Source organism: Bufo gargarizans, chromosome 11 (assembly GCF_014858855.1).
Source record: "Bufo gargarizans isolate SCDJY-AF-19 chromosome 11, ASM1485885v1, whole genome shotgun sequence".
NCBI classification, from domain to species: Eukaryota; Metazoa; Chordata; class Amphibia; order Anura; family Bufonidae; genus Bufo; species Bufo gargarizans.
The window spans coordinates 26,005,407-26,020,771 of record NC_058090.1 but is presented as its reverse complement, the minus strand read 5'-3'; the positions used below and the strand labels follow the sequence as shown (position 1 = coordinate 26,020,771).

General features: G+C 45.9%; 1 protein-coding gene across 1 annotated transcript in view; it reads left to right on the top strand.

Moving 5' to 3' along the window:
- The first annotated feature begins 248 nt into the window (after positions 1-248).
- Positions 249-15,365, top strand: part of LOC122921922 (cholesterol 24-hydroxylase-like) — a 74,559-nt gene continuing 59,442 nt past the window's right edge. Inside the window, exon 1 of the mRNA XM_044272249.1 lies at positions 249-423. Coding sequence (XP_044128184.1) covers positions 269-423 — 155 coding nt within the window. The 5' untranslated portion in view covers positions 249-268. The remainder of the gene's footprint in view (positions 424-15,365) is intronic.

The following is a 15,365-nucleotide window of genomic DNA, read 5'->3' as shown; positions in this document are numbered from 1 at the left end:
TCTTGTTTGTACCCAAAATCTTTTGAAAGTTGCGGAACTTTTTATGAAATAAGGGTTAATTATATTGATTTGTGTGATATCATTGACTTATAGAATGTGCTTTTTTTTATTGATTGCTGCAACATAAACATTTGTAAACGTAACTGTGAGTGACGGCCTGAAGGGGGCAGTGTGTGTGTCTGTGTCACTATAAAGCCTCCCGAGACCAAGGATCTGGACTGAACCGTCCCTCTGCTCCGTCTCTGCTCCTTCCTAGTGAAGTAGTAGGATGTGGAGAACTGTGGGGTCCCTGTGCCTCTCCTGGGCACCCTCGCTGCTCCTTTGCCTCATCCTTGGCATCCTGGTTGCTTTCCTTACCTACTGTGCCTATGTCCAGTACATACACCTGAAGTATGACCACATCCCTGGACCCCCACGAGACAGGTCAGTAGCATCACTGTAATGCCTGCTGCTGCCCATAGACTAGTGATTTTTAGAAGATTTTTATTTTATTTTGCTGCCGACTAACGTCTCCTTTTTGTGACATGAGCGTGACGGACGCCAGGAGAAAGCAGACAGATGCGAACTAACGAGAGAACAGCTCCTGAGACTTCAGCATCCACTGCTGCCCACCTGGTTGCAAAATACGGGCTCATTCACATTTGCATACGCAAGAACAGGTCCAATATGGATTTTTTTATTTTTTATTTTTTCCCCAGTTTCTTTAGTTTTCGTCGTCTTTTTTTTTTTTTTAACCAAATTAGGGCTCGTTCACACGAACGTGTGCTGCCCGTTGCCGTATTGCGGACCACATTTGCGGATCCTCAATACACGGGCATCACGGATGCGGACCCATTCACTTCAAAGGGTCCGCAAATCCGGAGTTGCGGAACGGAACACTACGGAGGGCTTCCTGGGGGTTCCGTTCCGTGCCTCCGCACCGCAAAAAGATGCAGCATGTTCTATCTATTTGCAGAACGGAGGGATCGCGGACCCATTCAAGTGAATGGGTCCACGATCCCCATGCGGCTACCCCACGGATGGTGCCCGTGCATTGCGGACCGCAATTTGCTGTCCACAGCACGGGCACGGGCTGCATTTTTATTTATTTTTTTGGGTTAAGGGATTAAATGTTTGTTTTGGAGCATGCTGCGCCTTGACCAAAAGAAAACAACATTTGCATAAAAAATGTGCCTATTCACAAAAATGGAGATTTGAATGAAATCATTGAACCCTATTGGCAATATTTTCTTGCATGATGAACGCAGAATTCAGACGGAGGTGTAATGTGCCGGTGTGAATGAGTCCCCAGGCAAAGAGCGATCTATGTTTTTGGTGAGAATTTCTCCCGGCGCAGGACCTGCGATAGACACAGGTTGAGTGGAGCAGCGCCCGCCCGTAGTGGTGGGCACGGTTCAGAAGGAGGTAGAGTGTGTGTGGTTTATTTCATTTTTTTTTATTTATTTATTTTATTTTTTTGAGACTAAAAGAGGTTCTAGACACACACACATTTAATAATAAAAGTATCACAGGGTTAAAATGGAGACAGGATCTTTTAACCAAAAAGTTGTTCACAGAGGTTGAAACTACGATGAGCGCCAGGATTGTCTTTCGTGTGGATAGCTGGAAAATAACGGGTATTATCAGAAAGAGCTGTAAAGAAAAGGAAGACAAAATATCTAGGGAAAAGGTGCGCGTGTATGTAACTAGGAGAGCGGGGACATTAGGGAATATTATTTCCCCGAGCTTGTTCAGGGATATAAAGGACCTGGTTACATAATACCGGATGAAATATATTACATTTCTTTATTATAGCATGCGATTCTTGCATTGTTCAGTATGTAGGCAGTACTATGAATAGGGGAACCCCTGCCTAATATTGCAAATCTGGGTACACATAACATATCTTCATTACTGAACATGCTGGGAGTTTGGCTGCCATGCAGAAAAGGAGAATAAGCCCCTATGAGGTGGTAATTGGGAACACAAGCTATGGGCTAGAGAGGTCTTTTGTACCCTAAATCTAGAGACAAGGTTCCCCCGGGGGTGTGAATATGAGAAGAGACCTCTTGTACTTCTGTAAATATGATTGTGTCATTTGTGTATTGTGTAGAGATCCACTTTTTGTATTATTATTATTATTATTATTATTATTATTATTATAATGCATCTTATGCCCTGTGTATGTGAACTGTCACTAACCCTGGGTTCAGACCTGAGCGTTTCTGAGACATGCGTAAAACGTATTTGACGCGCGTTTGTGTGATTGACTGCAGTGTTGTCCAATGAGTCTATGGGCCAAAACGCGCGACAAACGCAGCAAAAAAAGCTCAAGAACTTGTTTATGCGTCGGGCGTTTTACAACCGGGGCAGTGCTGCGGACCACAAATACATGGGCACTGACTGTAGGTCCGCCTTATGCGCACGCAGACCCATTCATTTGAATGGGGGCCGTGATCTGTATCCGACGGTCTGCACCGCAAAACAGAAGTGCTTGCACTACTTTTTTGCAGTGCGGAGGTACGGACACAAACCACACGGGAGCACTCCGTAGCGTTTGCGCTGGGTTCCGTGCCTCCGTTCCACACGGACCTTCCAGTTTGCGGACCCGTTCAAGTGAATGGACCCGCATCCGGATAGGTTAGGTCATCAATATCAGATCAGCGGGGGTCTGATTCCCGGCACCCCCACCAACCAGCTATATGAGGAGAGGGCAACGATTTGCTGCGGCGCAGAGAAGGCAGCGCACGTAGAGGTGATCGGCAGGGCTACGGACCGCCGCTGAACGGATATTGATGACCTTTTCTGAGGATAAGTTATCAATAGTAAAAAGGTGGACAATCTCTTCAAGGTCTCATGCACACGGTCAGCAAATCGCGGATACCAGCCACATTTTCCCTTCCACAGGTCCTGAAGTATTTTTTCTGCAAAACAGACAAGAATAGGACAAGTTCTTGGAACAGACATACGGGTGTGGACAGAACACAATATGCTGTCTGCATTTTTCCGGCCCGAATCTGATCCGCAAAAAAAAAGCAGACTGAAGCTGCAGTCATGTGCATGAGGCCTAAGAACAAGCAGTACTCTGTTCGAAACGCGGAAGCGTCTTTTTAAAGTCATTTTGGAGATGTTTTTAATGAAGATGAATAAAGAATATTGTCATTTAGGGTCCATTCACACGTCCGCAAAACACAGACACCAGCCATGTGCGTTCCACATTTTGCGGAATGCACATGGCCGACACTATAATGGAGATGCCTTTTCTTGTCCGTGTCTGCGGACAAGAATAGGACATGTTCTATTTTTTTGCGGGGCTGCGAAACGGAAGTGCGACTGTGGAAAGCCCTCTGTGTGCTGTCCGCATCTTTTGCGGCCCTATTGAAAATGAATGGGTCTGCACCCGTTCCGCAAAATTGCAGACCCATTTTGCGGACGTGTGAATGGACCCTTAAGGAGTGCTGGAGAACTTTTTACTTTGGATTTTCACGCAAGTGCCTGTTTACGATTTGGGATTTCTCCTCCTTGAAGTCTCGGTCTGTAATTTAATCCATGGTTCCAGGTGGTGAGCTAATCCATATACCTTTTTTGTTTTTTTGTTTTTGTTTTTTGTTTTTGGTTTAAGCGAGATCGCTTCACACCATCTATTGTAGAGAAGTATAAAGAGGTCGCCCTCACCCCCCCTACGCAGCTCTGTAAGTGGTTGCAACCAGTCCTGCTCTAGGACAGGCTGATTGTGGACAGTTTAACCCTTGCGTGTGCATGTAAGGAGTATGGAACAGACTGTGATGGGCTATAACACTGATCGTAGTCTTTTAACCTGTCATGTGCAGCAGTCAATAGAGCTTGCAGCATCTGTGGGGTTAGGAAGCGGGAGCCCCAAAATGGGAGGCTCCAGTTGGTTGTTTTGAGAAAGTTCTCAGGGCTGTCACGGCGAACGACACTGTGTCAGAATACCATAGACCGCAATAGTATTCTAATGACGACTATGGGACAAGCGATCAGAGGATCACATGTTCAAGTCTACCAAGGGAACTAAATACAGTAAAAAAAAAATTTTTTTTGTTTGTTTTTTACTTTAAAAAAATCATTCAAATCCCCCCCTTTCCCAACTTTACATATAAAAATAAATATCCCACTTCCAAAATTTCTGACCTATTTAAATATAAAAATATCTTTCCTGCGCTGTGTACGCCGTAACGGGAAAAAAAAATACTCAATTCACCATTTTTGGTCACATTGTCCCACCCAAAAAAAAAGTTGAATCAAAGTGATCAAAAAGTCTTATGTACCCCAAAATGATACCATTAAAAACTACACTTTGTCCTGAAAGCCTTATACAGCTTTGTAGACAGAAATCTAAAAATGTTATAGCTGTCCGTATCCATATATCCGTTCCGGGTCCTATTCTTGCCCGTAGTATGGACAAGGATAGGGCTATTCTATTATGGGCCAGACGTTTTGTTCCGCAAAATGCGCAGCGCACTCATCCGGTATCCTTGTTTTCAGGATCCGCAATTTGCTGGCCGCAATAACGGCTACGGCTGTGTGCATGAGCCCTAAGAGAGATGATCCACAGCCATGGATGCCCGGTGGAGGGTACAGAGGGGTTTGGAGGGGGGGGGGGGGGGTCTGGCAGCGGTTTACTCCCCTCTTTCTAGTGATGACACTTGGGGGTCAGAAGTAATAGCCAAAGGCTGAACCAGCTCCCTCGTGTATGGTCAGCGTTACAATTGTATCTAGTCTAGAGCAGCACAGATCTCTCTCCTGATACATTGTTACCTTTACCTGTACTCATACATTGTAGCACGCTGGAATGTTTATCTCACAGAGATTGGACACAGTCACGTCAGGAAGTGATAGATGCTGTAGAAAGGATATGGTGGGGGCTAATTTTCATCTACATTGGCGTCTAGTCTTATGTAATTAAAGTTTGACCCCTTCCCACAATTTTGACATAACTTTACGTCAAGGTGAGGACTAACGTCTCACACTCCAATGTACAGTTACATTATGGGGATGGAGCAGGTACAGCAGTGGTGCCCATGTCGTTGGCAGTAGGAGCTAACTCCATTCCTGGCTGTTTATGCCCTTAGATGCTGCAGTCTACATCGACTATTGCATCAAAGCAGTTAGAGTGAGGGGGTTTCTTCTGTCACTCCATCAATTCCCCCATGACATGACTGTACAGTGCCAATGGTTATGTCGGGGGTCTAACAATGGCCTCCTGGTCTGCCAAGTATCGAAGCCCATAAGACCCTGCCGGAGGTCTAATAGCAGTATAGTGGGGCGCCAGTTACATGTGACCGGTGTTAAAAGGATAGCAGTAGAGAAATATATGTATATAATATAATATACAGGTTATCTACAACCGCTCAATTGGCGGGTCTATTGATGTTATGTCAAAGCAATATAGAAAGGTATGCTATAATAATAGTGAAATAATATTAAAATAAGAAATAAGTTGAGTCAAGGGACTTACTTCACCAGGGAGGAGGATGAACAGGATAAACTTAAGACACCTGTCCTCCTTACCTCCCTCGCCGAGGTCGCCTGTAAGATGGATACACACCCCGTCCTCGTGATGGAAGAAAATTCGAGGGCTTCAACCAAGGATGCTTATTTTATTTCAAAAAAGCTCGACGCGTTTCGGGGATTACAACTAAGTCCCCTTTATCAAGAACACAAATAAAAGCATAGGTCTAATAGGCTACCTGTCAGTAGTATATTGACTGGCATAGGTAATGTACTGAATAATAAAAATAATACAAAAAAAAAACATTTTATATCAATAAGAGTCAACAGAAAAAAAAAAAAACTCCAAATTTGGTATTGCTGCAGCCCATAAATTTATCATGTCTTTAACTCATAAAAACATGCAGGGGCATAACTAGAAATGACTGGGCCCCATAGTATCTCTATAGTTTTGATCCGATCCTGGTTGTGCCTTTCTGGTTCTGACGATGTCTCTCGGTGCAGATGCTGCACAGGGATGTCTCTCGGTGCAGATGCTGCACAGGGATGTCTCTCGGTGCAGATGCTGCCCAGGGATGTCTCTCGGTGCAGATGCTGCCCAGGGATGTCTCTCGGTGCAGATGCTGCCCAGGGATGTCTCTCGGTGCAGATGCTGCACAGGGATGTCTCTCGGTGCAGATGCTGCACAGGGATGTCTCTCGGTGCAGATGCTGCACAGGGATGTCTCTCGGTGCAGATGCTGCCCAGGGATGTCTCTCGGTGCAGATGCTGCCCAGGGATGTCTCTCGGTGCAGATGCTGCCCAGGGATGTCTCTCGGTGCAGATGCTGCCCAGGGATGTCTCTCGGTGCAGATGCTGCCCAGGGATGTCTCTCGGTGCAGATGCTGCCCAGGGATGTCTCTCGGTGCAGATGCTGCACAGGGATGTCTCTCGGTGCAGATGCTGCACAGGGATGTCTCTCGGTGCAGATGCTGCACAGGGATGTCTCTCGGTGCAGATGCTGCACAGGGATGTCTCTCGGTGCAGATGCTGCACAGGGATGTCTCTCGGTGCAGATGCTGCCCAGGGATGTCTCTCGGTGCAGATGCTGCCCAGGGATGGGATGTCTCTCGGTGCAGATGCTGCACAGGGATGTCTCTCGGTGCAGATGCTGCACAGGGATGTCTCTCGGTGCAGATGCTGCACAGGGATGTCTCTCGGTGCAGATGCTGCACAGGGATGTCTCTCGGTGCAGATGCTGCACAGGGATGTCTCTCGGTGCAGATGCTGCCCAGGGATGTCTCTCGGTGCAGATGCTGCCCAGGGATGGGATGTCTCTCGGTGCAGATGCTGCCCAGGGATGTCTCTCGGTGCAGATGCTGCCCAGGGATGTCTCTCGGTGCAGATGCTGCCCAGGGATGTCTCTCGGTGCAGATGCTGCCCAGGGATGTCTCTCGGTGCAGATGCTGCCCAGGGATGTCTCTCGGTGCAGATAGATGTTACCTGCCTGGCTGAAGACTCCTTACTGCGGGGCCAGGGCCTTCTGTGACTGGGGCTGTAGCTCATGATGGGGGCCTCAGTGAAGGAGTGAGGGGGCCTGAGTGGACCCTACCTGTCTCCTGCAGCTATTAAAGGGGTTGTCCTGCCATTTATATCAGGCCTCTTGCACACGACCGTATACCCTCCGAGACATACGGTCTGTGAGCGGGCGATATGTCCCGCAGCGGAATTGATCGTGCGCACGGGAGTACAGCGCATCATAGATTACAATGATGCTGTGCACTTCGGGCCGCCCGCGGGGCTATTGTCCCGCACTCATATGATCAAGTGAATGGAGTGAGTACTTATATTACACTATGAGACTAAGTGCAGTGTTACGTACAGGAAGCGGTGGTCGCATGGAGCGCCGCCTCCTCTTCAAAAAGCTAATTGGCAGAGGTGCCAGGTTTCAGATCCCCAGCGATCAGATATTGATGACCTATTCTGACAATCGGCCGGACAACCCTCCAAAGCTCCCTAGACTCTTCTCTCCAGCCCTCAGCTAGACAGAGGTGTCAGACTGTAGTACTGCGGACCCCTGCTGCTGTCGATGGCAGGCCCTGTATAATTATCATGTACTGGCTGGCTGACGTCCCAGCCTGGGACCATACTGGTGCAGGACCTAGCTGCTATGGTGGTAGTTACGCCCCTGAAAACACTGTTCCTATTTCCCAGATTCTAGAATTTCTTCAGAGAAGGTTAGAATTGGGTTTAGCTGGTTAACACCTTTAAAAGTATTCTTTAAACAGAGTTTTGCCTCCAATCCCTGGGTAATGAGATTTTTTTTTTTTAAATGGGTATTCTGGTTGGTAAAGGTTGTCCCATATCCACAGGATAGGGGATGACTATTGGATTAGCGGGGGTCTCCATGCAGCTCCCCTGAAATGACCGGAGCAGCTGGTCCCACATGCACGCAGCTCCTCCATTAATTTCTATGACCGTTTCAGAGATAGGTGAGCGCTGCACTTGGTGATCTCTGGAACTCCCATAGAAATAAATGGAGCGGCCGCACACATGTTCAACCGGCCGCTCCGGTCATTTCAGGGGAACGGTGGTGGGTATGGGGCCTTCATTCTCATGATCACTGGGGGGTCCAAGTGGTAGGACCCCACCAATCTAATAGTTATTCCCTATCCAAGAACATGCCAAAATACAAAGCAGGGGGCTTGATTCTGGGCTCCTCATGTCCAGACACCCAATCCATTGTCTCTGACCCATCTGGCTGTAGGTGATCCTGACCAGATTGGAATTCTTCCTCACACTTTTTGCCATAAACTCCAAGTAGCCATATTATTATTTTTATTGGCGTCAAATGGCTTGTCTAGATGGGCTGGTCATAGTGATACTGTACTATGGCTTCTTTAGCAGCTTCAAAAGTGGCTTGTTCTTCATTTCCCCAGTAAAAGGCCTTTACTTCTTTACCGCATCATGTATGGGCCTTAGAATCAGTCCAAGATATGGAATAGAATCTCCTCAATATCTCATAAGTCCTTCAAAGGATTAAGCATCTTTCTTGCTTGTAGGTGTCTTGAAATTCTAGATTGTCTCAATGGCTTTCTGTGGCACTTTTTTAACTGGGGGACCACCCACATCATACCAAATACTTTGACCTCAGGGGATGGGCCTTGTATTTTGTTCTGGTTCGGCGCCCATCCTCGCCTTTGCATATGGTCAGCAAAGGAAGGGCCTTCATCACTTTTTCTTTTGTCCTATGATGGACATTCTTGAGCAATGGGGGATACTGAAGAAAGTGTTCACAAAGTCATTTCTCAAAGGCACATTGTATCTTCAACCATAGTCACTATGTCAGGTACTGCAGCAGACAACGGTGCCGCCATTTTGTTTCAGCCACGGTTATTCTCCACGACCTGTCAGCCTTGAGAATGGTCCACACTGGACTATTGAAAGGACTCACCACGGGTGGAACAATTCCCACCGGTAGTAATTCCTCAGTAGTCTCAGTGATTTCTGTGTCCCAGTATATCAATTGCCTAACTTCAGTGATGTTGTCTTCGCCATTATTTGAGCCCCACCATACCCAGTCACTGATGTGTTCAGTGGGTTGCCATGCAAGTGACACTTCAGCTCCAATGTCCACTATGGCTAAAAGTTGCTGAGGTTGTGGGGGGGGGGGGGGGCTCAGCTCGCAAATAAGAACCAGGATCCTACTCTAGCGGCTTGGATCGGCAGAATTGACTATCCGGTCTGTTTTAACCCCTGAGATGCCGCTGTCAATAGCAACCATGGTATTGAAATGGTTTAGAAGGAGGGGACCCCCTCTGTCTACCATCGACACTCTACGAATGAGATCATGGGGTGCTGACGTCTTCACTGCCATGTATGCCGGTCAGGCTACGCCTCTCTGCCTGACCGTATAGTACACTGCATACGGGTGCAGGTCAACGTGCAGAAGATCCGTGGATTTCTGTACATTTGTACATCCAAACCCTATCTAGCCTTCACTAGAAAAGGGTAAAATCTGCAGCTGAAACCACAAACATAATTGGCATGCTGCAGATTTCTAAATCCGCGCAGCAGGTCAGTTTCTGCATGGAAAATATCTGCAAAGTGTACATGAGATTTGTTTAAAGGGGCTATCGAAACCCCTATAATGACCCCCCAATGCCTTGGCCCCTGATATACATTATACTTACCTGCTCCCAGCGCCAGCTTCGCTCCAGATCCCTGGATCAAAACATCCGGCGACAGGGGGAGCAGCCTCACGAAACGACGGTGACCAGCCTCCCTAACGTCAGGGGGAGCAGACTCGCGAAATGATGGTGACCAGCCTCCCTAACGTCAGGGGGAGCAGCCTCACGAAATGACGGTGAGCAGCCTCCCTAACGTCAGGGGGAGCAGCCTCACGAAATGACTGTGACCAGCCTCCCTAACGTCAGGGGGAGGAGACTCACGAAATGACGGTGACCAGCCTCCCTAACGTCGGGGGGAGCAGACTCACGAAATGACGGTGACCAGCCTCCCTAACGTCAGGGGGACCAGCCTCACGAAACAACGGTGACCAGCCTCGCTAACATCATCCACGAAGCTAGGGAGGCTGGTCAGCATCGCGGCCTGCTATTGGCTGCTACCCCCTTTGCCGGATGTTTTGAACTGTGCGACGTGGAGATGCAGCAGCGGCCATGCAGGGGTCCGGAGCAATGCAGGTGCTGGAGAACAGGTAAGTATAATGTATACGAGGGGCCCCGGGCATTGGGGGGGTCGATATAAGGGTTGGATAACCCCTTTAATCTCATACCCTTTGCTAGTACTGTACCGTGCTGTGTTTTTTCTGCACGTATTCCGCTGTGTCTATACAGCTGGCACAAGTTTGAACTTTTTGTAATGTTTTTTCCTTTTTGCATTCACCATACGTAGAGCTAAAACACAACACTTTTTCTCCTGCTGATCAGCTTCATCTGTAATAGATTCTAACATGTCTCCAGTGATAACATTCGTTTCTCTCGATGCACTGATCTCTTGCATTTGTTTTGCAAATGCTTCATTGAATCATCAAAGCTTGGGAGCACAGTGAGAAAAAGCCGCCCCAAAACTTTCCCGCTGCGATAAGCTGCGAACTTCCTTGTGATTCCAGTCCTAAACCAACCACAGCTGCCTCTTAAAGCGTCAGGAGGGACACCTTCCTCTCACTCGGGCCATGCTTTTGGTGCAGCCCACCGACTAAGCAACTCGGCCACAGGGGTTTAATGACCCAGTGGTCATGGGCCACCCGGGGATGCAGCTATACACTTTGTCTACTTCGGACTCTTTGCCTCAACCAAGCCGTCTGCTTCTAATTAAACTGGTGATCACCATTGTGCACGTTGACACAGCAATAACTTAAAACAATAGGAAAATAATCTATATACTGGATTATGTGACACAAAGGCTTTCACAATGGCAATCCAAATTTCTGAATTATTGAATTGCAGAATACAGGAGAATCCCATCCTCGCAGCCAATATATCAAGAAGTGCAAACCTATTGGGCTCGCCCCCCTGAAGGTTCTTTCAGTATACTAAGCGATTTAAATAATCTAAAACAACCATAATGATAAATAACTTCTTCAGGACCCAGCTATTTTAAGTTTTTGCGGTTTTTCGCTCCCTGCCTTCCCAGAGCATAAATGGTGTTTTTTTTATTTTTCTGTTCATATAGACATACGAGGGCTTGTTTTTTTGCGGGACAGTTGATGTCAGTTTGCATATTTAAAGGGGTTCCCCAGGCATTAGAGAAAATACAAGCATTCCTCGAACCTGTTAAAGAAAGATGGTTACACATTACACATTTATACAATTTTCTCCCTGACCTGTCTGTGGTGTTCCTTGGCTTTCATGATGCTGTTTGATCATTAATGTTCTCTAACAAACCTCTGAGGCCTTCACAGAATAGCTATAGTTATACTGAGAGTACATTACACACAGGTAGACTCTATTTACTAATTAGGTGACTTCTGAAGACAATTGTTCACACTGGATTTTATTTTGGGGTATCGGAGTACATAGGGATGAATACAAATGCACGCCACACTTTTTTATTTATTAAAAATTTTGAAAACCTGTCACCACCAGATCTTTGAGAAGTTCTGATAGATGTTCTTCAGTACCTCCTGCATGATCTTCTTCTTTTGTTTTGCTTTCGTTTTGACATCTCTCCTCCCTCTCCCAGCTGTCATCTATTAGCAGTGATTGCCTCCCTATATACAGTACAGACCAAAAGTTTGGACACACCTTCTCATTCAAAGAGTTTTCTTTATTTTCATGACTATGAACATTGTAGATTCACACTGAAGGCATCAAAACTATGAATTAACACATGTGGAATTATATACATAACAAAGTGTGAAACAACTGAAAATATGTCATATTCTAGGTTCTTCAAAGTAGCCACCTTTTGCTTTGATTACTGCTTTGCACACTCTTGGCATTCTCTTCATGAGCTTCAAGAGGTAGTCACCTGAAATGGTTTTCACTTCACAGGTGTGCCCTGTCAGGTTTAATAAGTGGGATTTCTTGCCTTATAAATGGGGTTGGGACCATCAGTTGTGTTGTGGAGAAGTCAGGTGGATACACAGCTGATAGTCCTACTGAATAGACTGTTACAATTTGTATTATGGCAAGAAAAAAGCAGCTAAGGCTACTTTCACACTTGCGTTCGGCGCGGATCCGTCTGGTATCTGCACAGACGGATCCGCACCTATAATGCAAACGCTTAGATCCGTTCAGAACGGATCCGTTTGCATTACCATTAACAAAAAAAATTTTTATATATTTTTTTTTTGTTCATGATAGTGCAAACGGATCGGTTTTGACTTTACATTGAAAGTCAATGGGGGACGGATCCGTTTGAAAATTGAGCCATACTGTGTCAACTTCAAACGGATCCGTCCCCATTGACTTACATTGTAAGTCTGGACGGATCCGTTTGCCTCCGCACGGCCAGGCGGACACCCGAACGCTGCAAGCAGCGTTCAGGTGTCCGCCTGCTGAGCGGAGCGGAGTACAAACGGTGCCAGACTAATGCATTCTGAGCGGATCCGCATCCACTCAGAATACATTAGGGCTGGACGGATCCGTTCGGGGCCGCTTGTGAAGCCTTTAAACGGAACTCACAAGCGGAGCCCCGAACGCTAGTGTGAAAGTAGCCTAAGTAAAGAAAAACGAGTGGCCATCATTACTTTAAGAAATTAAGGTCAGTCCGAACAATTGGGAAAACTTTGAAAGTGTCCCCAAGTGCAGTCACAAAAACCATCAAGCGCTACAAAGAAACTGGCTCACATGCGGACCGCCCCAGGAAAGGAAGACCAAGAGTCACCTCTGCTGCGGAGGATAAGTCCATTCGAGTCACCAGCCTCAGAAATCGCAGGTTAACAGCAGCTCAGATTAGAGACCAGGTCAATGCCACACAGAGTTCTAGCAGCAGACACATCTCTAGAACAACTGTTAAGAGGAGACGGTGTGACTCAGGCCTTCATGGTAGAATATCTGCTAGGAAACCACTGCTAAGGACAGGCAACAAGCAGAAGAGACTTGTTTGGGCTAAAGAACACAAGGAATGGACATTACACCAGTGGAAATCTGTGCTTTGGTCTGATGAGTCCAAATTTGAGATCTTTGGTTCCAACCACCGTGTCTTTGTGCGACGCAGAAAAGGTGAACGGATGGACTCTACATGTCTGGTTCCCACCGTGAAGCATGGAGGAGGAGGTGTGATGGTGGGGGGGCTTTGCTGGTGACACTGTTGGGGATTTATTCAAAATTGAAGGCATACTGAACCAGCATGGCTACCACAGCATCTTGCCGCGGCATGCTATTCCATCCGGTTTGCGTTTAGTTGGACCATCATTTATTTTTTCAACAGGACAATGACCCCAAACACACCTCCAGGCTGTGTAAGGGCTATTTGACCATGAAGGAGAGTGGTGGGGTGCTGCGCCAGATGACCTGGCCGCCACAGTCACCGGACCTGAACCCAATAGAGATGGTTTGGGGTGAGCTGGACCGCAGAGTGAAGGCAAAAGGGCCAACAAGTGCTAAGCATCTCTGGGAACTCCTTCAAGACTGTTGGAAGACCATTTCAGGTGACTACCTCTTGAAGCTCATCAAGAGAATGCCAAGAGTGTGCAAAGCAGTAATCAAAGCAAAAGGTGGCTACTTTGAAGAACCTAGAATATGACATATTTTCTGTTTCACACTTTTTTGCTATGTATATAATTCCACATGTGTTAATTCGTAGTTTTGATGCCTTCAGTGTGAATCTACAATTTTCATAGTCATGAAAATAAAGAAAACTCTTTGAATGAGAAGGTGTGTCCAAACTTTTGGTCTGTACTGTGTGTGTGTGTGTATGTATATGTGTGTGTGTATGTATATATATATATATACACACAAATGCAATGAATGGCAGCACCAACCTTTTGATTTTAAAATTGGGTGCAAGCTCCAATAGGAAAAGCGTCCCAGGATAAAAAAATAAAAAAAATAGAGCAGCACTATTTTTTATTTATATATATATATATAGATCTATATATTTAGTATTATAAAAAATTATATATATATATACTGATCTAGATATTTAGTATTAAGATGATATAAAATTGTAAAAAAAATTGCCCATGCCAACCAAAACCGTTGCCATAGTCCCCTTATTCAGGAGAAACTATTCATATTAAATACAAAATAGGGAACTTGCTTTAATACATTTTGATGTCACTTTGTATATTTAAAGGGGTTCTACGGGCGTTAGAAAAATGCAGGCATTGCACAGACCTGTTAAAGATGGCTTTGTTAATACATGGATGTGTGCATTTCTCTGTTCAGCTGCATACTAGACTTGTTGACGTGAGCAAGGAAGTTGTCCAAAATAAGATGGGCCGATTTGCTGGTGCTAGACACAAGACGGTTTTCTATTTCTGGGGTGCCATTATTTCATGACTACAGGGCCCTGATTTTTATTTTTTTTCCAAACGATGGGCTACTCAATTAGGGGGTGAACAAGCCAAACATAAACTTCTGATGTGCCGGCGTGTAATTTGTAGGCACGGAGGGATACACATTTTTTGGATAATGCATGAAGCCATCTGTCCATTTAATCTTCTTAAATCTAAGCCTAAATCGGAACGTTTGACTCATTGCCTCGAGGGCAAAACAGAGGGTGTGGATTTCTGCCATGGTTTATGGGAGGGCACAGCATTGAAGTTGAGTTTTGGTTGGAGGTACGCCAACTGATCTGTGACGTAGGATATTCGGTGCCACCGCTCTAACCAGTTTCAGATATATTCACCTTTTCTGGCTCATGGAATCATAACAACCGGCATAGGAAAAGGTCGTCGTCTTTTATTTTCTCAGTTAAAAATATATAAATAAATAAAATAAAATACTAATAAAAATAAGAGCCTGAGACCGCTCTTACCAGTGACTTGGCTCTTTTATTATTTTGCTATGAATAAATCTTTGGGTACACTGCAGATGAACGTCAAATATCCCATATACATGTATAGCGGCCAAGAGGTGCCTTTTGCAATCTTGGCTACAACCCTCACCTCCAATTATAGGAGGGGGTTGATCAGTTCAAAATGCCTCTTGAACGTCAAAAAATTAGATACCGAAAAATGCAAAAGTCAATGTACAGGTGGTTTCTTTAGAAAATGGAAGGCCTTTATTGGGAAACATCACTCTGCCGCTGAGACTGCTCCTTTAATCTCCCCCTTTCACCCTTACTGAATGGTGCCTGAGGGAAAAATTACAGGGAGCTTTAGGATTGTGCAGTTAGTCTGCGGATTTCCCGGAGGGGGAGCAATACACTATGGGTTATGGAATATGCAATTGGCTCTGTCGCCTAACTGCTCCAGGACCGGGTTAGTGTTGAGCGAAGCGAGCATTAGATGTTACATCCGATGT